The sequence below is a fragment of the Mesocricetus auratus genome, unplaced genomic scaffold, assembly GCF_017639785.1.
Source record: "Mesocricetus auratus isolate SY011 unplaced genomic scaffold, BCM_Maur_2.0 Super-Scaffold_100042, whole genome shotgun sequence".
Taxonomy (NCBI): domain Eukaryota; kingdom Metazoa; phylum Chordata; class Mammalia; order Rodentia; family Cricetidae; genus Mesocricetus; species Mesocricetus auratus.
In genome coordinates this window covers 651,709-676,923 of record NW_024429219.1, presented here as the reverse complement: position 1 = coordinate 676,923, position 25,215 = coordinate 651,709, and the positions used below count along the sequence as shown (strand labels likewise).

General features: G+C 44.2%; 1 protein-coding gene across 5 annotated transcripts; it reads left to right on the top strand.

The window, feature by feature from the left end:
* The first annotated feature begins 69 nt into the window (after positions 1 to 69).
* Positions 70 to 24,596, top strand: LOC101823044 (cyclin-dependent kinase 11B). 5 transcript variants are annotated; one of them, XM_040735031.1, is made up of 20 exons: positions 70 to 219; positions 808 to 931; positions 2,444 to 2,559; positions 4,374 to 4,501; positions 5,887 to 6,025; positions 8,505 to 8,641; positions 14,071 to 14,193; positions 15,390 to 15,485; positions 15,569 to 15,733; positions 16,099 to 16,164; positions 16,456 to 16,631; positions 17,422 to 17,512; positions 22,077 to 22,198; positions 22,461 to 22,566; positions 23,064 to 23,185; positions 23,268 to 23,375; positions 23,496 to 23,612; positions 23,785 to 23,933; positions 24,084 to 24,273; positions 24,360 to 24,596. In XM_040735031.1, the coding sequence occupies exons 2-20, from the start codon at positions 821 to 823 to the stop codon at positions 24,450 to 24,452; spliced, it is 2,355 nt and encodes a 784-aa protein (XP_040590965.1). In that variant the 5' UTR covers positions 70 to 219; positions 808 to 820; the 3' UTR covers positions 24,453 to 24,596. The 5 variants fall into 5 exon arrangements, with proteins under 5 accessions (XP_040590965.1, XP_040590963.1, XP_040590964.1 ...); XM_040735029.1 differs by having other exon boundaries at positions 16,441 to 16,631; XM_040735030.1 differs by lacking the exon at positions 70 to 219 and adding an exon at positions 553 to 609 and having other exon boundaries at positions 16,441 to 16,631.
* Positions 24,597 to 25,215: the final 619 nt, after the last annotated feature.

Below are 25,215 nucleotides of genomic sequence, written 5' to 3'. Positions count from 1 at the left end.
GAACCAACACCGGGAGTACGGACACTTCCGGTGGGCGCAGGGTACTATGGGAGGGGCGGGAAATAGAGCCCACGCGCGACTCGCCGAGCCCCCGTGCTACGTGATCAGCACGCGTCGGCGAAGGAAGTGACGACGATCCTGGCGCGCGCCGGGCGTTGTTTCTTCTCCGACTCCAGGACTGGCGGCGGCGGCGGCAGCAGCGGCAGCAGCGGCGCAGGGGTGAGTTGCGGCGGGAGGGCAGATGTAGGTTGACTGGCGCGCCTGAAGAACCCGCGCTGGCGACACGTTGCTTCGGCGCCCAGCCTTGCTCCATACAGAACCAAGGGCAGCGGAGGCGGCGGGCCCTAGCGTTCCCCGGAGCCAGCAGCCCCTGCCCGCCTCAGGCTTGCGTGGGGTCCCGCGTTTGACAGTGCTCCTTGACCTAACCTGTCGCCCAGGCCTCCCCGCATCCTGGAGCTCTCTCGTTTAACCTCTTGGCACCTCAGGCAGAGTGTGTTGGGTGCGAGGCACTGGAGTAAGAGCTCTGACCTGGATGGTCTTTCATCCTAGAACACTACCCATTACGTGCGTGGATGGTGATGATTGCGTTTTACGGAAAAGTGAACCGAGGTAAACCCGAGTTGCCCCCAAATCTGACAGGACTGGCAGAGAAAACTGTATTAAGGCAGAATCCTTCCCTCCTACCTGGACTTCCGGGACTTAATTCTGAAACACTTAACGGTTAGACTTAAGTGTTCAGAAAAGGCAGTGCAACAGGCCGTGGCTTTCTGTGTCCCGAAGTTGCTTGAATTATTTTTCTTTTTGCAGTGTTTTAACTCAAATGGGTGATGAAAAGGACTCTTGGAAAGTGAAAACGTTAGATGAAATTCTCCAGGAAAAGAAACGAAGGAAAGAACAAGAAGAGAAAGCAGAGATAAAACGCTTAAAAAATGTAAGCTATGTTTTTTAAGTAAGTGGTTTTCTTAAAGGAGATTTAATTTCTTTGCCCTCATTTTTCCATTAGAACAACGCTTCTTCGGTGAAGTTCTTTTGTACTTCCAAATGTCACAGGTGAGCCCAAAATCTATTTTAAAATTCACAAAAACTTTCATTTACTCAGTTGACATTGAAGGTACATTGATAACACACTGAAGCTGTATCTAGTTGCTTTTTTTTTTTTTTTAATCTGCATTGGTGTTTTAGCCTGCATGTATGTATGTCCGTGTGAGGGTGTCAGATGCCCTGGAATAGGAGTTACAGACAGTTGTGAGCTGCCATGTGGGTGCTGGGATTTGAACCCAGGTCCTCTGGAAGAGCAGCCAGGGCTCTTATTCACTGAGTCATCTCTAGCCCCCTGAAGCTGTATCTGAATGAGAATATTTCCTTAAAAAATAAAATGCTCTGAGCCGGGCGTTGGTGGCGCACGCCTTTAATCCCAGCACTCGGGAGGCAGAGGCAGATCTCTGTGAGTTCGAGGCCAGCCTGGTCTACAGAGCGAGTACCAGGACAGTCTCCAAAGCCACAGAGAAACCCTGTCTCGAAAAAACCAAAAAAAAAAAAAAAAAAAAACAAAAACAAAACAAAACAAAAAATAAAATGCTCTGAACCTAGGATCGTTATTGCAACGAGACTAATTTTTCTCAGTTGATTATCAGTATATTCATAATACCATTTCCAAGTATGTTTAATATAGTGGGAACTTGCCTTGTAAATAAAATGAGTGCTTTGTAACTTCCTGGGTTTGATGATAGCATAGTCAGAGGTTTTTGTGATTGGACATAAGTACTTGTTTTGATAAGATTGGTAGTAGACCGTTTTTGAAATGTATATGTAAATCTTTGCATGTGATGTGTAAAATTCTACTTAGGTCTTAATTTTGACTCACAAAAAAACTAAGATTTGCCAGGGCCATGCTGCCCTAAGCTCTTTAATCCCAGCACTAAGGAGGCAGAGTCAGGTGCATTTCTGTGAGTTTGAGGCCAGCCTGGTCTACAGAGTTAATTCCAGACAGGCTCCAAAGCTACACAGAGAAACATTGTCTCTAAAAACAACAACAATTATTCTCCCATAGCATAGTCTCATATCCCTTAGCATACATAGTGTTTTTAACTTTCTGTTCTTGGGTCACATAAAAGGTGATGTTAAGTACATGAAATTTGAACAAAAGTTATCTTGTATTTTGTAATGTCTCCATTCAAAGTGTATATTTAAAGTTGCTCAGCAAACTCCAGTTTTAACCAAACACTCAGGAACTTGGCGGGCCAGTGCTATATAGTGAGACTCTGTCTCAAACTCAAACGTGTGTCATATATATGTTGAGTAGGGTGAGGTGACCTCATTGTTTGGGAGCTGAGGCAGAAGGTTCAAGGCCAACCTCAGCTACATAACAAGATAGTTTTCAAAGATTAGAGAGACTATCTATAAGGAAAATGGCTTAACGATTCCTTTTTTCTTTGCTTTTTAGTCTGATGACCGGGATTCCAAAAGGGATTCCCTTGAGGAGGGGGAGCTGAGAGATCACCGAATGGAAATCACCATCAGGAACTCACCATATAGAAGAGAGGATTCTATGGAAGACAGGTGAGAAAATGTAAGGTGTAGTAGTAGGCACATTTAGCCTGCTGCCCATGGGCCAAGCTTGCCCCAGATTATCTGTGAATGCATTCCATGCAGAATTGTAAAATACTGAAAACATGAGTTTTGATTTGTTTTTTTTTTTTTTGCCGTATGATATGATATGATATGAGAGGGGGGGGAAAGAGAGAGAGAGAATGAGAATAGAGAGTGTGGGTGCACATGTGTATGTGAGTGTGTGTGCATGCATGCCTGTGTGTGAGTGTGTAGGTGTGTCTGTGTGTGAATTCATCAACAGAAGCCAGAAGAGGGCATTGATCCCCTTAAGCTGGGGTAACAGGTTGTTGTAAGATACCCAATATGGGTCCTGGGCACTGAACTTTGGTCTTCTTCAAGAACAACAAAAGCTCTTAACCACTTAGCCCTTTAGCCTGTCTCTTTCAGTATTACTTTGAAAAAATTTAGAGGCTGGAGCGAGGCCTTAGTGGTTAACAGCATTTGTTGTTCTTACAGTGGACCCAGGTTTGGTGCTCAGCGCCATATGGTCATGGTGGCTAACAACCATCTGTGAGTCCAGTTTCAGAAAATCTGACGCCCCCTCTGACCTCCATGGGCACATGTAGTACACATACATACATGCAGAAAAACAGTCACACTCATAAATGAATTCATAAAAATTTGAATTTTTGTGTGTTGGTTTTTGTGTTTATTTGAGACAGGGTCTCCCTATAGTCCTGGCTATCCTGGAACTCACTATATAGACCCTTGAACTCAGAAATCTACCCACTGCTGCTTCCCAAGTGCTGGGATTAAAAGGTGTGCACCACCATGCCTGACTATATAAAGTTTGTATTTTGACTTGAAGTTTACCTCACATGTCATTGTTGCTTTTATGTGGAAACAAAATGAACATGTGGTTCATTCTTTATGATAATTCTTCAGTTAAGCCAGCACCATTAAGATAATACATTTAAATATTTATTGTGTATTGTAAACCTACAGTTTTAGAGTAATCCAAAGTGGAATTCAGGGGGGCGACTATCAGCATTATCATGCTAGCTTGTATGTTTGATTTCTTTCAATGTGATGTCTTATCATTTGTTTCCTTCTCATGTCCTATATGATAACTAAGGAAAATATCAAAAGTTAAAAAGGCCTTTTTTTTTTTTTTTTGAGAAGCTCAGAGTGTAAAATTTTCCAGGATCTTTGTGTTATAGAATTAGTTGAACGTACTGTTAAATGAACTTTAGGTTTTGTTAATGTCGATAAAATTACAGGACTTTATTAGTCTTAACTGAACTATAAATGACTAAATGAATTACACATAATGTGTGATTTCACATGTTCTTACTTGGCCGTGAAAACATTAGTACAATCAAGAAAATGAACAAATGAACACGCCCCTCCCTAAAGAGAGGCGTTTTTGTTCTATAGACAATGTTGACTTCTCATATTTTTCATCTGAATCTTTTTTTTTTTTTTTTTTTTTTTGAGGCAGGGTTTCTCCGAGGCTTTTGGAGGCTCTCCTGGAACTAGCTCTTGTAGACCAGGCTGGCCTCGAACTCACAGAGATCCGCCTGCCTCTGCCTCCCAAGTGCTGGGATTAAAGGCGTGCGCCACCAACGCCCGGCCTTAGTTTGATTCTTAGAGTCCCACAAAGTAGGAGAGAGCTGACTCACAAGTTGTCACTTAACCCGTCCCTAAGATTTCCTTACATGACGGTGGGAGTTGAACTTTATTCTCTAGGGAATATTGCTGCTCTTTGGGTATACCCTGGTTCTCTGTACTTGCCGTCATGGTGTGTCTTTCATCTATTTCAGAGGAGAGGAAGATGATTCTCTGGCCATTAAACCACCCCAACAAATGTCTCGGAAAGAAAAAGCCCACCACAGGAAAGATGAGAAGAGAAAAGAGAAGCGTAGACATCGTAGCCATTCAGCAGAGGGAGGTATGAGAGTCTTTGCTATGTGCTAGTCAAAGGTATTTGTTTCTTCTGTCATGATCTGCCTTCTTCAGCATGTATCTAAAAGTGAAGAAAAATGGAATGTTAGCCACAAACATAAAGTCATTGTAGACTTTGAGATATCTTTTTTTTCTTCTGATATGTGTCTGTTTTCTTCTCTTTCCTTTCACATTGTTTTGAACATATATATATATGATTGCTGTCATCTAAAAAGTATAGGTGAAAACACCAAAAAAAAATGATAATAATAATGGGTGTTGGGGTCAAGCCAACTAACAGCTTTGACTTGAAAAATAGGCCTATACCAAGATGTTCTTTTTTTTTTTTAAAGCAAGATCTTGCTGGGTAGCTCAGCCTGGAGATGCTCCTCCATCAACCTCCTAAATTCTGGGATTACAGACATTTTCTGCATCCCTAGCTTCCAAGGTGTTCTCAGGTGTATGAGGAAAACAGACCCTGACACCTATTTAAATCTTATTATAACTGCAGTTGTTTTTGATGTTTTTTTTGTGTCTTTTAAGTTTATTTCATGTGCACTTGTGTTTTGCCTGAATGTATGTCTGGCTGTGTAAAAGTGTTGGATTCCCTGAAAAGAGTTAATAGACAGTTATGAACAGCTATTTGGGTGCTGGGAATTGAAGCTGTATTCTCTGGAAGAGCAGCCAGTGCTCTTAACCACTGAGCTGTCTGTCCAACCCTTGCTAATGTGATATGTGTGTGTGTGTGTGTGTGTGTATTAATTAGGATTTATTAAAAGGAAAAATTTTTTTATTGTGCATGAATAATGATTTTTTAAGTTATGAAAATAATATATCAGGATATGACACTAAGAAAGGTGAAAATCAAGACTGGAGAGATAGCTCAGTAGTTAAGAGCACTTACTTCTCTTGTAGATGATCTGCATTTGGTTCCCAGCACCCACTTTGGGGATCCTACAACCACCTATAACTCCAGTTCCAGGGAATCCAATGTGCTCGGGCTTCCAAGGGCACCTGCATGCATGTGGTGCACATAAACTCTTTCGAGCATCCATGTATGGTTCAGACGAGGACCTTGGATCCCTTGGAGCTGAAGCTAGAGGTCCTTGTGAGCCTCCTGATGTGGAACCAAACACCGGTCCTCTCAAAGAGCAGTAAGCATTCTTAGCTGCAGATTCCTCTCTGGTTCCATTCTTCTTGTTTGTTTTGTTCTGAGACATGGTTTCTCTGTGTAGCCTTGGCTGTCCTAGAACTGGTTTTGTAGACAAGGTTGCCCTCAGACTCAGAAATGGGCCTGCCTCTGCCTCCTGAGTGCTAGGATTAAAGGCATATGCAACTACTACCTGGAATAAATTGAGCTCCTTTGACATGATGCTCATGTCGTCTCATTAGGGAAGCATGCTAGAGTGAAAGAAAAAGAAAGAGAACATGAGCGTCGGAAGCGCCATCGAGAAGAACAAGATAAAGCTCGCCGAGAATGGGAAAGACAGAAGAGGAGGGAAATGGCAAGAGAACATTCCAGGAGAGAGAGGTGAGGCCTCATTAAAGACCTTTAATACAGTGACTGTGGTGACTGAGAGACTTGGTTCAGAGTGACGAGTTGCGGGGAGGATACTGCAAGGGAATGCTGAGATCTATATTACTGACCTTTTTGTTTGCTGTGACAAAATACCTTATAAAAGCCACTTAAGGAAGGAAGAACTTATATTGGTTCACAGTTTGAGGGTACAGTCCATCATGTCAGGATGGTAAGAATATGAAGTTATGTTACATCTGTTTTTTTGTAAGATAAAGCAGGAGAAGAAAATAGGAGAAAACATGTGGACACATTTCTGGATAAGTCTAAGCAAAAAGTCTACCTGTCTTCTCCCCCAAACCATCTTTAAAGGTGGTTATAATTGAGAAAATTCACCGTAATTGTGCTTCAGAAATCCATTAAAGGATAATGTGAGAACTCAGGGTAAAAGCAATAGAAATTTATCTATAAGAAGATCATAAGTTCAAAGTCATTCTTGACAACATAGTGAGTTTGAAGCCATTTTGTAATCTGAGAACCTGTTTCTCTCTCTCTCTCTTTCTTTCTTCCTTCCTTCCTTCCTTTCATTCTTCTTTCTCATGTGTATATTAGAAATAGGGATTGAAGGGGGAGGGAGGGAGGGAGAGAGAGAGAGAGAGAGCTCTCTGTTTGCATGTATACCTTTATGCCAGATCCCACTGGAGATCTGTGGTTGCTGGGAGTTGAACTCAGGACTTTTAGAAGAGCAGCTAGTTCTCTTAACCACTGAGCCTTCTCTCCAGCCCCCAAGGCCCTGTTTCAAAGGGTGGAAAGATGGTTCAGTAGTTAAGAGCATTTTGTGTATCTTGCAAAGAACCGGGGTTCATTTCCCAGCACGTACATGATGGCTCACAACTGCCTGTAACTACAGTTCAAGAGGATCTTATGCCCTCTCTGATCTCCACAGGCACCAAGCACATGGCACACATACATTTGTGCAAAACATTCATGCACGTAAAATTAATTTATTTAAAAGATCACACAGACTACGGAGGTGATATGTCCAGGGAACTTTCCTTGGAGAGTTCTGGGCCTGTGCTAAAACTTGCAGACTATACTTAATAGAGTAGTAGGAGTCACTTTCTTTGAAGAACAGGAAGAGAGAGGGAAGTCTCAGTGGCCTGTGTGTGGGGCAGCATCCCTGGTACCATCCTTCTGTAACAGGAGTCCTAGGATCAGAGAAAGGTAGAAGGGTAGGTTCCTAAGTAGTGGTTGAACACTTCCCAGATTTGCTTTCAAACCCAATATCCATATACAAATACCTCAGTAAGCCCCAAGCAGGGTGAACACAAATTGCCAGAGGGATCTGTACTTCCTGTCAGGATGTTATGTTAGCCCTACACCGTTTAGGAAAAATCTCAACTGGGAATTCTGTGTCTGGCACAACTTTTCTACAAAAGTGAAAGGCAAGGAAAGACAATCCATGGTAAACAGGCCTTGTGGACTCCATAGCTAACAAGTAGTAGGGAAGACCTTCAGGATGAGCTGTGGACTGGAAATGGTAACTGTAAAGGTCACCAGCAGAGTTTGTGCAAACATCTCTGAGGAGGCAGAGGCATGTGGATCTTTATAAGTTTGAAACCAGCCTGGTTTACATAATGAGTTACAGGCCAGCCTCAGGTACCCTCTCAGCCTACTTCCCCAATAAATAGTAAAAGTAAAACTAGCCAGGCCTTGAAGTGTATCCTTATATTCCCTGCTCTTGAGCATAAGGATTGCTGAAAGTTTACAACCAGCCCAGGAGACTTAGTGAAACCCTAGCAAACAAGCTATAAATTTAAATAATATATAAGTGTACATGTTAAAATCAAAGAAGTAATTAAAACACAAAACTCTAGAAACACAGAATCTTTTGTCTAGCATAGGAACATGAAAAATGATGAATTTAGCCACTTGGACATGTTTTAGTACCTAATAAGTTTACTGCACTCCAGGTGATACCTGCCTTGTTTTCAAACAGCTAGCTCCTCTGATTTCCCCATCATGTTCAAGCCCACACTGTCTCAAGCTGGAACAGGAAAGGGCCCAAGGTCCATCTGCACAATTCCAGTGAAGGAATTTCTCAACACTCAGCTCTTGGATCCATAGTTGTCTCCCCACTTTTCCAGAAGGCCTCTCTATTTCTTTGTGTACCCTGATCTCCTGGATCTGACCTGGGCTCTGGTATATGTAAGGATCTACATGCTGTGCTTTCCTAGATCTGCCAACGGAGGCAATAGAACCAATTTGTTTGCAACCTGACAGATGATGGCCTCCTCTCACACTTTTCTTTTCCTGCTGTGGCTCACCAGGAACTGCTTGATGATGTGCACATACCGTTTCTACACTTAAGTAGCTGTTTATGTGTTTACAGTGTGCAAGTATACTACATAAGTTGAGCAGAAATCAAACAGCCTGGCTAAAAAAGAAACTTGCTGCGGGATAGGTGCATGATGACCTGGTGTGCTTTTTCCAGGGACCGCCTGGAGCAGTTAGAAAGGAAGAGGGAGCGGGAGCGCAAGATGAGGGAGCAACAGAAGGAACAGCGGGAACAGAAGGAGCGGGAACGGAGGGCAGAAGAGCGTCGAAAAGAGAGAGAAGCACGTAGGGAAGGTAGGCGGGAGGGAGGGGCTGCCCTCTTTCTCTGGGGCCTTTTCTGGGGCTACTCTGGGGGGATTGACTGGTGGTGTCATAGACTTCACACACATGGCTCGCCCTGCCAGTGCTTGTCATGTGACAACCGTGACTGAAGGGAGGCAGAAAAAGCAATTCTTGGCTCCTAGCTTTACTAAACCCTTCCTTTTCTTCCCATTTTAAATTTCACAACTATACATGTGTATTCTCCATTTTACCCTTTTAAAGAGAGGATTTAGTTTTCTTCTGTGTTTATGAATGTTTTGTTTGTGTGTTTGCGTAACATGTGTATGCCTGGTGTCCTAAGAGGTCTGAAGAGGGCATCAGATCCCCCGGGACTAGAGTTACAGAATGTTGTAAGCCTCTCTTGTGAGTGCTAGAACTCAAATTTGTGTCAAACTTTGCTTTTGAAGGCTAGCTGATAGGATAGGCTTGCTTTTGTCATTGTTCTCTTCATATTCTGTGTGTCTGATTACATTTCCCCCCTCATTTCTGCTTTATTGCTGTCTTTTGTATCATTGATCAATTTCCCTCTAATTTTATTTTATTATTTTATGTGCACGAGCGTTTTGTCTGCATGTACATGTGTATACCACATGTATGAGATGAGCCTCTCATGTGGGTACTGGAACTTGAACATGGGTCATTTACAAGAACAAGTGCTCTTATCCACCAAGCCAACTCTCTATTCCATTTCTCTATTTTTAAGCCAAATATTGGAGTTTATTTCTCATTTTCTCTTGTGTATATTCTATATCTGGTTTTTGTTTGTTAGTGTGTGTGGTTACCATGGGGTCACATGCAGCATTCCAAAGTTGTGACAGATTTGAATTGATGCCAGTTTCACTTCAGTAGCTTGCAAATTCTGTTCTTTTTATCCCTCTGAAGCCATTTTAGTTGTTCCTGTCACCAAAAAAAAAAGCATCTTTGTGTCTTTTCAGGGATCTCTTTCTGAAGGAAGGTTGTATAAATTTATGGAAATGTATAGAAAATATAGTATAGAAACGATGGGATAAAAGAGTGGAATTTTGAGTTTACCTTATTCGCTGATGGTGACCAGTTTCAACTTGTAACCACCCTACCCCAAAGCTGGGAACGATGACACCTTTGAGAACATTAAGATAATGGTCAAGTTCTGGGAGAGCCAGGTGTTGTCCAGTCTTGGTGTGATGGGATAATGCAAGGCTTATCAGAAGTCCTGGCTGGAATAGCCTGGGAGGCTGGACCATCTCAGGCAGCAGCCTTGAAGCTGTTTGGATATAGAACTCTGAAGAAACTGCAACAGAAGCACTCCATGAGGCTGGATCACCGGGGCCACCTGTTTTCATTGATGAATGTTCCCCTTGCTCTGAAAACACACAAACTTTCAAAGGTAACATACATATCTATATTAGCACAAGTATGGACTATGCCTTTTAAACAAGCTGGCCAAAGGTGATGTTTTGTTTTATGTTTAAATGGATAAAATATACATCGCCTGTCTTGTAGGATTTTGTTTTGTTGGTTTTTTTTTTTTTTTTTTTTTTGGTTGTGGGTTGGTTTTTTTTTTGTTTGTTTGTTTTTTGTTTTTAGTATTCTGGCTACAGACATAGAGAAGTAAAAAAACTCTGATCAACCTTGAATGAATCCACAGTCTTCCATTTTCTGTAGAAACAAAAGCATAACCGTTTCTCCAATGCAGCATATTTTTTTATTTCCAGTTTGAATTTAAGACATTTTGAAAATATATAGGTTGGTTTAATTTAACAGTTTACATAATTCAGTGTCTCTCAGCAGCTATCATTTGTCAGCAATCAAAAAATCCAAAGGCAACGACACCATATATGATGCAGACTTAAATTTGTATTTATTAATTTATTTATTTTTTACATTCCAATCCAGTTCCCTCCTCTCCTCCCACTCTCCCATCCCACCTCCCATCTGCTCATCAGAGAAAGTAAGGCCTCCCCCAGGAAGTCTATTAAGTCTGTCGCATCATCTTTTTTTTTTTTTTTTTTGGTTTTACGAGACAGGGTTTCTCTGTTTTGGAGGCTGTCGGTCCAGCCTGACCTCGAACTCACAGAGATCTGCCTGCCTCTGCCTCCCGAGTGCTGGGATTAAAGGCGTGCGCCACCACCGCCTGGCCCCATCATCTTTTTGAGGCAGGATCAAGGCACCACTCCACCCCGTGTCTAGGCTGAGCATATAGAATGGGCTCCACAAAGTCAGTTTGTGCATTAGAGTTAGATCTTGGACCATTGCCAGTGGCCTCAACTATTGCCCTAGCCGTACCATTGTTGCCTGTATTTGGGGAGTCCAGTTCAATCTTCTGTACTTCCTGAGTTGTCAGCCCAGAGTCACTTATCCCTTACTAGTCAGGTCAGCTGATTCTGTGGGTTTCCCCATCATGGTCTTGACTCCATTTTTCATAGTATTGTTCCTCTCTCACTTTAATTATACTCCAGGAGCTCAGCCCAATGGTTAGTTGTGGATTTCTGCATCTACTTCCAACTGTTTCTGGAAGAGGGTTCTTGCTTCTCTGGGGTTGTGGATTGTACGCTGAGTATCTCTTGCTTTATGTCTGATATCCACTTACGAGTGAGTACATACTATGTTTGTCTTTCTGGGTCTGGATTACCTCACTCAGGATGTCACCATTTCTTACTGCTGAGCAGTACTCCATTGTGTAAATGTGCCACATTTTCTTTATTCATTCTTCAGCTAAGGAACATCTAGGTTGTTTCTAAAGTCTAGCTATTACGAATAACGTTGCTATGAGCATAGTTGAACAAATGTCCTTGTGGTGTGAGTGTGTCTTCTTTGAGTATATGCCCAAAAGTGGTATTGCAGGGTCTTGAGGTAGGTTGATTTCCTAATTTTCTGAGAAATCTCCATACTGATTTCCACATCAGCTGTACAAGTTTGCACTCGCACCAGTAATACAGGAGTGTTTCCCTTACTCCATGTCCTCTCCAACATAAGCTGTTGTCTGTGTTATGATCTTTGCCTTTCTGATCTGTGTAAGATGGTGTCTCAGAATTGTTTTGATTTGCATTTCCCTGATGACTAAGGATGTTGAGCATTTCTTTAACTGTCTTTCTGCCTTTTGAGATTGTTCTGTTGAGAATTCTGTTTAGATCTGTACCCCATTTTTTAATTGGATTATTTGGTAGTTTGATGTCTGGTTTCTTAACATTCTTTGTACATTTTGGAGATCATCCTTGTGTCAGATGTGGGGTTGTTGAAGATCTTTTCCCATTCTGTAGGCAGCTGTTTTGTGTTGTTGACCAAGTCCTTTGCTTCTCAATTTCAGGAGATCCCATTTATGGCATTTTATTCTCTGTTTAAAGACTTTATCTTATTATTTATAAACTAGTTTTTATGACTTTCTATACATATTTTCTTTTTTAAATCTATACACATTTTAAAACATACCTTTTAAGAGGTTTTATGTGGGCCGGGTGTTGGTGGCACACGCCTTTAATCCCAGCACTTGGGAGGCAGACGCAGGTGGATCTCTGTGAGTTCGAGGCCAGCCTGGTCTACAAAGTGAGTTCCAGGACAGCCTCCAAAGCCACAGAGAAACCCTGTCTCGAAAAACCAAAAAAAAAAAAAAAAAAAAAAAAAAAAGAGGTTTTATGTGTCTAGACCTGACTTTAGTAAGCACCTGCAGTGTTCTCTGATCAAGTGAGACAAAAACTGTCATGTCAGCCTCTGCTAGACTCAGCTTAGCTCATGGCACTGGTGGTTGGTAGTGCCATCTGGTGTTGTATTGCCTGCCCCGCCCCCAAGGCAGCAGCTGGTAACCACGCCTCTCTGTATGACACTGAGGACTAGCCCACTTAAGAGACTGCATCCAGTTCCTTGTCCAGAACTTTTCTTTTTTTCTTTTTTTTTTAAAGATTTATTTATCTATTACGTATACACCAGATTGAATTGTAGATGGTTGTGAGCCACCATGTGGTTGCTGAGAATTGAACTCAAGACCTCTGGAAGAGCAGTCAGTGCTCTTAACCTCTGAGCCATCTCTCCAGCCCCGTCCAGAACTTTTCTTAGCTTTCTCAGGCCCTATGTTTGGATATTTGAGCCCCAAAATGGGCTGGACCCACCCCTATCAGTCACTAACTAAGAAAATGCCCTACAGGCTTTCTTACAGCTCCATCTTATGGAATCATTTCCTATTTGAGATTCCTTCCTCTCAGATGATTTTAGCTTGTGCCAAGCTAACATAAAACTATCCAGCTTGCGGGGGCGTTGGTGGCACACACCTTTAGTCCCAGACTTGGGAGGCAGAAGCAGGTAGATCTCTGAGTTCGAGACCAGCCTGGTGTACAAAAGCTAGTTACAGGACGGGCTCCAAAACCACAGAGAAACTCTGTCTCCGGAAAGCAAAAACAAAAACAACTATCCAGCTCTGTTGCTTAGTTGTGTGTGTGTGTGTGCTGGGGGGGGGGGGGTTAAGATAGGGTCTCTCTATGTAACCCTGGCTGTCCAGGAACTTACTATGTCCACCAAGCTGGTCTCCAACTCAGAAAGATACACCTGCCTCCACCTCTGCCTCCATGTGCTGGGATTAAAGGCATGTGCCACCAGGCTTGGTCTTCTTTATTTATTTTTTAACTTGAATGTTTGTCATGATTCTGGATTTTCTGTGACTGTCATGATTATTGGTGTTGTCTATGCTTACAGTTGGCCTGGCACCTCCTCCTATGCCATTTCTAAGTCTACGTGTCTCTGGGAACGTACAGTTACTTTCTACCTTCCCCCCGTGTATGTATTTAATAGCTTTAATGCCTGCATTCTTAAATATCTAACTTCTAAGAGAGGAAAAGAAGAAACAGAAGTAGGCATTAGTGCCCTGGCCCTTACATTCTCTACAAGACACCCTAACCAGAGTGATGTGCAATCTCAGTGGCTTGGCTGCTTTAGCTCACTGGGGCTGCAAACAGCATCGGGAGCATAGGTCTTTAATGATTGGGGGATAAGTCTTTTTCACCTGCAAACTGCTCTGGAATCTGTAAGAACTGATTGTCCTAGAGACAAGGGTGAGCAGCTTATGCTGTGCTAACCGCTCTATTGACCAGAATTAGCCAGTTTGTTACCCAGCCCTCCCCTGGAACTCGAAGACCCCCCCCCAACTGATTCCAGATTTCCACTCTAATTACATAACAGGCCAAACTGATATTGAATTGCTGCCTGGCATTTACCATTTCACCATCTTCTTTCCCACCTTGGCCTCTGGGACCAGTGAACATCATTCTAGAAGGCCCTCTGATCAGCTGATAACCTCCAGCTGGAGCTTTTTCCAAATGAGCTTTTGTCCTGTGATGTTAACCTGTAACACCCTGGCAGTTGTACACAGGGTGGAACCGTGTTGGGAAGGCTACCTCCCAACCCAGCAACCTCTCTGCTCTGTTTTGTGTGTACAGTCTCTGCACATCACCGTACCATGAGGGAAGACTACAGTGATAAGGGAAAGGTTGGCCACTGGAGCCGCAGCCCTCTTCGGCCACCACGAGAGCGCTTTGAGCTGGGAGACAACCGTAAGCCAGGTGAGGTCAGGCAAAGTTGGAGTATCTATATTTGAACATGAAATTTTGCTTTTTAAACTAAATATATGAATATATGAAAGTGCCATAATATAACCTATTATTTTGTATTATGTGCTAACCTAAAAAGTTTGTTTTAAAAATGGGGGGAATCTAGAAACCCCCCTCTACAAAATGCGGGGGGAGGAGGGAACAGTTTATGAAATTAAGGAAAACCTTCCCAAGCAATCTGTTTTGCATAATAAAATCTGGTGAGCCAGAAGATGGCTTAGCAGGTAAAAGCTCTTGCCAAATGTGCTGACCTAACTGACCTAAGCTTGATGCCTGGAATTCCACATGATGGAAGGAGAAACTGACTTACACAGATTGACCTTTGACTTCCCCACAAACTCCCAATAAGGCATGTGTTTCTTAACTGAGATACTTATTGCTGATTTTTTGGAAGTTCTTCCAGTTAAAATATGTGGATGGCCAGGCAGTGGTGGTGTACTCCTTTAACCCCAACACTTGGGAGGCAGAGGCTGGCAGATCTCTGTGAGTTCAAGGCCAGCCTGGTATACAGAGTGAGTTCCAGGACAGCCAAGACTGTCTTGTAAAACAAAAGCAAACAAAATATTCGTGGATGGACTGTTTGCCATACACAGTGAAATTGATCATTGTGTAAGCTACATGTTAACTTTTGGGTGATTTTTGTCTTGTTTATTTAAGAACATTTTCCCATGGTTAGGAATAGATTGCCTGCTCAGTGTTTGATCCCAAGCACATTAAAAAATATATTTATAGAATAGGTCTATAATTCCAGTCTTCATGAGGTAGAAACAGGAGGATCAGAAGTTTAATGTCATTCTCTGCTACATAGTAAACTTTCAGGCAGCCTGGGTTATGTGAAACCCTGTCTCAAAAAAAGAAAAAATAAGAACCGGAGAGCTGGATCAGTAGTTACGAACACTTGCTGCTCCTGTAGAGGACCTGAATTCTGTCCCCAGCACTCTCATGGTAGCTCACAACTATTTGTGATTCCAGTTCCAGGGAATCCAACACCCTATTCTTGCCTCAGCAGGCACCAGAGACACATATGCTGTACATACATGCAGGCAAATAAATACTCATAAGTTAAAAATCAGTAAGTAAAGTAATTGTAGAAGAAACGATTTTTTAAACATTTCCCCAAATTCAGCTGTGTATGGTTTATTTCAAAGTAAAAGAAGAGAAAATGGAAGAGCGAGACCTTCTGTCAGACCTACAGGACATCAGTGACAGTGAGAGAAAAACCAGCTCAGCCGAATCTTCATCAGGTATCTGAGGCCACCTGGCCAAGGCTTGGATGGTGCTGCCAGTGGCAAGCAAAGATTTACCCTGTGTCTCTTTTGTTCTGTAGCAGAATCAGGCTCAGGTTCTGAGGAGGAGGAGGAAGAAGAGGAAGAGGAAGAAGAAGAAGAAGGGAGCACCAGTGAAGAATCAGAAGAAGAGGAGGAGGAAGAAGAGGAGGAGGAGGAAGAGGAGACTGGGAGCAACTCTGAGGAAGCCTCAGAGCAGTCTGCAGGTGAGGAGCTGGCCCATCGTATGGACTGCATTGATGTAAAAGTAGAGTTTACATACTGCAAAACAATGATTTAAAGTCTAATGTAAGCACATACACAAATTAAGTTGCCTTACTTTGTGAGATTCACAAAAATGGGGCTGGAAATGTGGTTCAGTGGTAAAGTGCTTGCCTAGTGTATGTGAGGCCCTGGGTTCAATCCCTGATACCACCTGGAAAATAAACCCCCAACTTCGTAGGTAAGAACACTTGCTATCTTCTAATACCTCTCGCTAACCGTTAGGTCAGCCTGATGTAGGGTAAACTGGCAGTTCCAAGTCCAGCTCTCAGTCACACTGATATGAGCACATACCTGTTTTCTTTTGCAGAGGAAGTGAGTGATGAAGAAATGAGCGAAGATGAAGAGAGAGAAAATGAAAACCACATCTTGGTTGGTAAGGAACTTTTGTGGTAGTGCTGGCTCTGTTAATACAAACTGTTCTGGGCCTACCAACTTCATGTGGCACCTACCCCTTATCCTATGAGCCCAGTATATGGTTCTGGCTCAGAGCTTTTGCCCAGATCTCCAGGGCTACAAACCCCACTCGAGTACCTTATCCTCAGGGATTGACTCCTTCTATGGAGAACACAGGACACACTAGTCCTATACAACACTAGGAGGCCCAGAGCAGGAAGAGGGATGGCTGTACATTCTCCTTGTCTATAATTAGGTTTAACTATTAAAGTTCCAGAGTCGCGATTTGACCGAGATTCTGGGGACAGTGAAGAAGGGGAAGAAGAAGTGGGTGAAGGGACCCCACAGAGCAGTGCCCCAACGGAAGGAGACTATGTACCTGACTCACCAGCTCTGTCGCCCATTGAGCTAAAACAGGAGCTTCCCAAGTACCTGCCAGCCCTGCAGGTAAGACCCCTACCCACTCTTGCCAAGGCTTGCCCCCTGCTTTGACGATCTACGGATTAAGTAGGTGCTACAGAACAATGCTTCTGGTGCTGATGTCTCTCCTGAGATGCTGTCATGGCACAAGTCTCTCACGATCCTAGTCATGGTCCTTCTTATGCCTGGCAGCACTTTGGGGCTTACTAGGTGCCAAGAACCTTGTGCTGCTGTTTCTGCTTTTACTTGATCCCTAGATATGGAAAGAGATTTCAGTAAAAGTTTTAGGATTGCAAACTTTTGTGTAAGAAAATGCCAGTGAATATATGACATTGCCTGGAGGATTGAGAGGCTGCAGCCCTCCTGGGTACTTGATATCACCATTCTGAACCCTATCTGTCACCTGCCCTCCTGTTAGTTAGTGTTTCCAAACAGTTGAATCTAGCAACAGACCACACAGAGTAGTGATACCCCAGTCCATGGTATGCATAGAATGTTGGCAGCAGGGGCAAGCAGGTCGGCCATGCTCTCTCTAGGGTGGCATAGCTCACCAGGCAGAGGATGCAGGTGTAAAAGATGCTTTTATTTATACCAGTTGATTTATTCATGCCAGTTCATTAATACAAAAGTGTTAGGTGGTCTTGGACAAAGCAGAGAAAAGAACAAGTTGTTTCTGTTCATACCAGCAGTGCATACTTGGTTCATCTGAAGTCCTTTAAGCTAGTTTTCCAGTTCACCTGTCTTGTACAAGGTGCAGGAAAGGGTGTTAGACTATCGAATATGGCTGTTGAGCCCTCATGCCCTACTTCCTCCTCAGGGATGCCGGAGTGTAGAAGAGTTCCAGTGCCTGAACAGAATTGAAGAAGGAACCTATGGAGTAGTGTACAGAGCAAAGGACAAGAAAACAGGTAGGTTATCTATTAAGGGAGTGTTAGGACCAGGGACTAGTCAGCAGAAAGCTCTGCTCGGCCCTGCCCTGGGACAAGAAGTCATTCATAAGTAACGATGAGTTGGTGGCCCTTGCATCTGTACAAGTTCCATCTTGGGAGTTCTAACAGGCAGTGCTTCCCATGGAGAGCCAGCCACTCTTGGTCTTCGTGTAGACTAAAAGTGTCCACGGGCTAGCTGAGTGTCCTACAGCTAGCCTGTAGTCTCTGCCTATGCTCTCTGTCAGCACATGGTTGTTAATTGTGGATTTGATTTGCATGGTCCATTGGATCTTTGAAAGTAACCTTGCCCTTTTCTTGGTGCCAGTTCCACTCTCTACCTACCTACCCAACACCAGGTCTTTTTAGTTTTCTGAGACAGGGTTTCTCTGTAGCATTGGAGCCTGTCCTGGAACTCACTCTGTAGACCAGGCTGGCTTTGAACTCACAGAGATCCACTTGTCTCTGCCTCCCGAGTGCTAGGATTAAAGGCGTGGGCCACCACCACCTGGCCTAACACCAAGTCTTAACTCAGACTATTGATATCTTCAGAAGCCAGAGGTCGGCTTAACTGTGGTCCTGCTGTTCACCACGACAGCCAGTAGCAAGTTCCAGAGGTGAGAGCTACTTTTTTTTTTTTTTTTTCTTTCTCGAGACAGGGTTTCTCTGTGGCTTTAGAGGCTGTTCTGGAACTAGCTCTTGTAGACCAGGTTGGTCTCGAACTCACCGAGATCCGCCTGCCTCTGCCTCCTGAGTGCTGGGATTAAAGGTGTGCTCCATTAACCCCGGCATGAGAGTTGCTTTTTTTTTTTTGGATACAAGTTCTCATTATGTATCCTGGCTGTCCTGGAACTTGCTTTGTAGACCAGGTTGGCCTTGAACTCACAGAGATCTGGCTGCCTCCCAAGTAGTGGGATTAGAGGCATATTGACCAGGCTGGCTTTGAACTTGCAGTCCTCCTGAGTGCTAGGATTAATGGTATGTACTAACACACCTGTCCACATTACAGTTTTCAGTCCATATTTGTTTACTCACTTGCTTGGGTTTTATTTTGGTTTTGTTTTCACATGGTTTCTTAAATTTACACACGCACACGGGGAGGAGGGGTTTCCTGTGCTCATGAGTACAGGTGCCCACAGAGGCCAGAAGCAGATTTTGGAGTCAGTAGAGCTATAATTAATATGCAATTATGAGCTACCCAACATGGGTGCTAGGAAATAAGACTCAGGACATCTGGAAGAGCACCAAATACTCTTAACTGCTGAGCCATTGTCCCAGCCCCTTTTCATGATTTTTAGAGTTTATTCTCTGATAATTCTATACATGTATACAATATATCTTGATCATATCCACTCAAACACATCCCTTTCTCACCCCCCCCCCCAATTTTATAATTAGCTTGGGTCTGTTAGTGCTGCCAGAATGTGCCTAGGTGTGGGTCCCTCCACTGGAACAGAAGCAGCCTACCATAGACTATACCTGTGGACAAAATTGCTGTCAACTGCCAATAGCTCTTCGATAAGGATAGGGGTCTCTTGAGCCAAAGCCACAGAGAAACCTTGTCTCAAAAAAAATGTTTTTCACTATTTTTGTGAAGATTTAAGTAAGCATTTCCATTACTTTTGGTAGAATGGCCCATTCTCACAATATAATCCTGCCCATCCATAAGCATGGATGGTCTTTTTTTGGGGGGGGGAGGGTTGAGACAGGGTTTCTCTGTGGTTTTGGAGGCAGTCCCAGAACTAGCTCTTATAGACCAGGCTGGTCTCAAACTCACAGAGGTCCACCTTCCTCTGCCTCCTAAGAGCTGGGAATAAAGGTCACCAACACCTGGCATGGATGGTATTTCTATCTTCTATCTCTCTCAATTCTTCCGTTTTTGGTTTTTTTTTTTTTTTTTTTTTTTTTTTTTTGGTTTTTTTTGCTTGTTTTTTGTTCGTTATTTTTTATCACATTTTTTTTTTTAGAAAAGAGCTTGCTTCACATGTCAATCCCAGCTCCCTCCCCTCCTCCTGCACTCCCCCACCATCCCCCCCAGCCTCCCACCCTATCCCCATTCCCTTCCACATAGGGGATATTCAGAGTCTGTCATTTTGTTCAGGGCAGGGTCCAGGCCCTCGCCCAAGAGTCCAGGCTGGCTGAGAGAGCATCCCTCTGTGTTAAGAACACACAAAGTCCATTTGTATGCCAGGGATAATACTGATCTACTGCCTAGGGCCCCATAGGTTGCCCAGGCCTCTTCACTGACTCTCAAATTCAGGGGGTATGGCTCAGTCCCATGTTGGCCTCCCTAGCTGTTGGTCTGGGGTCTGTGTTTAGCTGTGGGTGTTTGCCTCTGCTTCTATTCTTCCCCCCCCCCCCAAGATATGGTTTCTCAATTATGTCACAGCTCTAGCTGTCCCAGAACTACTTCTGTAGACCAAGCTACCTTGTGGAGTCTTTAGTGTCTCCTATTATCTTATTAGGGTTACTATTGCTGCAATGAAACACCATGACCAAAGCAAGTTGGGGAGGAAGGGGTTTTACATTTCCACATTGTAGTCTTTTTTTTTTTTTTTTCATGACAGGATTTCTAGTAACTTTGGAGCCTGTCCTACGACTTCCTCTGTAAACCAGGTTGGCCTTGAACTCATAGAGATCTGCCTATCTCTGCCTTCCAAGTGCTGGGATTAAAGGCCTATGCCACCACCATCCAGCCCTCATTGTATTCTGACAGGACCCTGCAGGTGTTAATGCAGGCAGTGATTCCAGAAAAAATCATAATGAAAACCCGGTTCCGACTGACTTATCAACCTGGATCAGACTTCAGGGGTCTAATGCCAGATGGTTTATTGTCAGCATATTTAAAACACAGTGCATTTTGGGAAAAAGTTCCCAGGCAACAATCTTTCCCATTCCGGGTGCTCAATAAAGCTTAAGGTATGTCTACAGAGACTCCTTTACAAGTACAAGAGACGTTGAGGGTGGGGTCTATGGCTAAAAGGTCTAGAATCTAGTATGGGCTGTGAAAGCATAGAGATCATTAGGCTATAAGGTACATGTGACATCTCCCCTAAGGATGGATTTAACTGGGAGCTAAAGATAATAGTCTAAGGAGGGAGAGTCTGGGATAAACATTCTGGGGGGATTTGGGTGAGATTTACCTCCACAGATATCGAAGGTCACCAGGTTGTTAACAAAATCCATGCTCAGCCTTCTGGACAGAAAAACAGCTATTTTTATCTCCTCCACTAAGAAGGAACCCATATATGTTTGACATTCCTGGTCTCCTCAGTGATCTGTGGACACAAGACCTTTGTTTCCCCTAACAGTAGTCCATCACTGAAGGAAGAAGACAGGACAGGAACTCAAACAGGGCAGGAATCTCGAGACAGGAACTGACACAAAGACCATGGAGAGTTGCTACTTACTGGTTTGCTCAGCCTGCTTCCTTATAGAACCCAGGACCACGAACCCAGGAATAGCACTACCCACAATGGGGTGGGCCCTCCACCATCAACCACTAGTTAAGAAAATGCCCTACAACTGGTTGTATCACTGACTGAGAAAATGCTTTATGGAGGCAATTGAAATCCCCTTCATTCAGATGACATTAGCTTGTGTCAAGTTGACATAAAACTAGATAGGACAGCTATTTTTATATAAAATCTGAAAGTAGAGATACTTTGACTTCTGTTTCTATTCATTTTGGGTTTTTTTAAGGCTTCTGGTAGAGGAGAGGAGAGATACTGGGCTCCCTATCTTGTTCCTTGGATTAGTGGAAATGCTTTCTTTTCTTTTCTTTTTTCTTCTTTTTCTTTTTTTAATGTGTGTGGGTGTTTTACTTGCATAATTGTGCACCATGTGTGTACGTGGTTCCTGAAGAGGCCAGAAGAGGGCATCAGATCCACTGGAAATCGAGTTAAAGATAGTTGTAATTGGCCATGTGGACACTGGGAACTGAACCTGGGTTTTACAAGAGCGGTAAGTGCTTGTAACTGCTGAGCCATCTCCAGCACCTGGAAATGCTTTTGAGTTTCTCCCACTTAATCTAATGTTATTATCCTTTACCATGTTGAGATTTGTTCCTTCAGGAATTTTAACATGAGCGATGTTGGATTTTGTCAAAAAGCCTTTCTTGGTATCTATCAATATAATCATGTAATTAATGTAGTATTTATTGGCTTGCTTATATTGAACTATCCCTGCATATTTGGAAAAAAGCCAATCTCATCATGGTAGATTGTTTTTGATGTGTTTCGGAATTCAGTTTGCATTTACATGGTTGCTTTGTTTGTGGCAGGCCCTCCCTCTCTATGTAGCCCTGGATGTCCTAGAACTCACCAGATATACCAAACTGGCCTTGAAATAACAGACATCTGTCTATCTCTGTTTCCTATATGTTGAGATAAGAGGCATGTGTGACCACAGGTGGCTGGTTTGGGTGTTTTCAGACATTGTTCCACTCTCTAGCCTCAGATTCGTGGCAGTCCTCCTGCCTCAGCTTCTCCCGTATTGGGATTGCAAGCATGAGCCACCATGCCCAGGTACTCTATTTTCTTTACAGATGAAATTGTGGCTCTGAAGCGGCTAAAGATGGAGAAGGAGAAGGAAGGCTTCCCCATCACGTCACTGAGGGAGATCAACACCATCCTCAAGGCCCAGCACCCCAATATCGTCACTGTCAGAGTAAGGCTCAGTCTCCACACTTGGCATGCCCTGTCTGTGTGGGAGGCTTATCGCTTGAAGGGACAAGGGAGTAGATTCCATGACATCATAGGGCCAGGTGTTAGCAATTCCAAAGATAGCAGCTTTCCAAGATATCTTAGTAGGTCTTTGTATACACGGATACATTATCTTCAATTTCAGGTTTCCAAGAACCAGTGCTTGCCAGGGTGGGGTTGGAGGTAGAAGCCATGCCCAGAACCCATAGGTCACTATTAATTCCTAGGAAATCGTGGTGGGAAGCAACATGGACAAGATCTACATTGTGATGAACTATGTTGAGCATGACCTCAAGAGCCTGATGGAGACCATGAAGCAGCCCTTCCTGCCAGGTATGGCTGCATGCCACCTTGGGCAGCCAGTGCTGTCCAGTCCTGAGATGAGGGCAGAGCACCCTGTTGTCTGGTATGTTGAGGGATCTCTGAGCAAGGGGAGGAATAGTGCCTTCCTAGTGATCCCGTCTGTATGAGTGGTGGCCATAGTGAGCTGCTCAGAGTCACCCTGGGCTGGAAATGTTCCTAGAATAAAGTTTCCCCAGAAGTCCAGTTGTTGCCGGATTACATAAATAACCCTGAGTCTCTGGGCCCTTATGCAGGGGTGTTGGGAACTCATGAGCTAAAGGAATCATGTGTTGCCAGACATTGGTGGCACACACCTTTAATTCCAGCACTTGGGAGGCAGAGACAGGCATATTTCTGTGAATTCAAGACCAGCCTGGTCTACAAGAGCTAGTTCCAGGACAGCCTCCAAAGCCACAGAGAAACCCTGTCTTGAAAAACCAAAAAAAAAAAAAAAAGGAAGCCTGTGTGTGATCTCATTACTCTCACAGGGGAGGTGAAGACCCTGATGATCCAGCTGCTGAGTGGGGTAAAGCACCTCCATGACAATTGGATCCTGCACCGTGACCTTAAGACCTCTAACCTTCTGCTGAGCCACGCCGGCATTCTCAAGGTGAGCCTCTGTACTTTCCCACCTCGTCCCTGGAAACCTCTCCATCGCCTTATAGGCCATACTGTTTACCTTGTTGTTATAGGTGGGTGACTTTGGGCTGGCTCGAGAGTATGGCTCACCCCTGAAGGCCTACACTCCCGTTGTCGTAACCCTGTGGTATCGTGCCCCAGAACTGCTGCTTGGTGCTAAGGTGAGTTTGAAGAGGGATCTGAGAACCTTCCTTTCCTTGCCCCCTAGTGTCTATCCTCAGTCAAACCTATGGCTGACACTGATGTGGGCCTTCATGCATCTGAACCATGTCCTCTTTTAGGAATACTCCACAGCTGTGGACATGTGGTCAGTGGGCTGTATCTTTGGAGAGCTGCTGACACAGAAACCTCTCTTCCCTGGGAAGTCAGACATCGATCAGATCAACAAGGTTTTCAAGGTGAACATTAGCACTAGCCTATCTTTCTAGAAAATGACCTGCAATGTGTATGCAGAACTGGGATCCGGATCGGGGCCCAGGCCACACTGCGGGCTTTTCATGGCCTTTGTGATAAAAGTGACATATGGCTATCATGGAGGGCATGTCGAATTCAGACATCCTTGTTTTTCAGGACCTGGGGACTCCCAGTGAGAAGATCTGGCCTGGCTATAATGACCTCCCAGCAGTCAAGAAGATGACCTTCAGCGAGTATCCCTATAACAACCTCCGCAAGCGATTTGGGGCTTTGTTATCAGACCAGGGCTTTGATCTCATGAACAAGTGAGTCTAAGGGTGGCACAGTCTGCAGCCACTGGGCTCTAGGCTGATTTCCCTTGCAGAACTTTTCTAGGGCCTGGAAGCCCCAGAATAAATACCAGGTTTTAGGAGATGGCCATGTGTGCCCTGACGGTCCTGTGCCGCTCTCCTCAGGTTCCTGACATACTACCCTGGGAGGAGGATCAGCGCAGAAGATGGCCTCAAGCATGAGTATTTCCGAGAGACTCCCCTCCCCATTGACCCGTCCATGTTTCCCACGTGGCCCGCCAAGAGTGAACAGCAGAGGGTGAAGCGAGGCACGAGTCCGCGGCCCCCCGAGGGCGGCCTAGGCTACAGCCAGCTGGTGAGGGGCATGACTAGTAGGGGTTCCAATGGGGGAGACAGGGCGGGGACAGGGTCCTCATGGTGGTCACTTTACTTCTTCCGCAGGGTGATGATGACCTGAAGGAGACGGGCTTCCACCTCACCACCACCAACCAGGGAGCCTCAGCTGCTGGCCCTGGCTTCAGCCTCAAGTTCTGAGGTCAGATTGACCGACTCTGGCCTGCTAGGTGGTGACAGGCAAATCTGCTGAGTCAGCACAACCTTGTTTTATTTTCTCCGTGTTGTTTGCTTTGAGCCAGGTTGTAAATTTGTAGAATTAAATCACAATTTTCCTTCTGGAAAGGAAGTTTTTTGGGGTGTCTAACTTGCCATATGAGGAAGGATGGGTATCTGTAGGTGCCAGAGTAGGACCCTCTGCACAGTAGGACCCAGGCTGGAGCAGAGCTGGAGTTGTCTGCTTGTCAGTCTTGGAGGCTGGTGTGTGGTGATGTTTTGTTTATGATCTAACAAATCATAAAATGTCACACTGTGTGATGCGTGAGGCAGCCTGCTTCTCTCAGGGCTATCTATGAGAGCCCCATCCACAGACCTTGGCCCTCAGAACCAGGTGTGTGACAGCTTTACCCACAGTGGGTTTTTTTTTTTGTTTTTTTGTTTGTTTTTTTTTTTTTTTTTTTGAGACAGGGTTTCTCTGTGGCTTTGGAGGCTGCCCTGGAACTAGCTCTTGTAGACTAGGCTGGCCTCGAACTCACAGAGATCCGCCTGCCTCTGCCTCCCAAGTGCTGGGATTAAAGGCGTACGCCACCAACGCCTGGCTCACAGTGGGTTTTATACATGAGGTTGTTGGGTGTTTTAAGAAGTAGTAAAGTGTTCTTGGAGGAAGCTTCTATATGTCTTTTTTTTTTTTTCCTCTCAACATGCTGGCTCCCAGCTGGTCCCTGTGGGTGTCTCAGGCATGAGG

Excerpts from the sequence above, each read along its gene's own strand:
- LOC101823044 (XM_040735029.1), top strand. The coding sequence starts at position 821 with ATGGGTGATGAAAAGGACTCTTGGAAAGTGAAAACGTTAGATGAAATT. Across the intron at positions 8,642-14,070 it reads GAGAGAAGCACGTAGGGAAG|TCTCTGCACATCACCGTACC; the intron begins GTAGGCGGGAGG and ends TTGTGTGTACAG. Across the intron at positions 23,934-24,083 it reads GGCTTTGATCTCATGAACAA|GTTCCTGACATACTACCCTG; the intron begins GTGAGTCTAAGG and ends CGCTCTCCTCAG.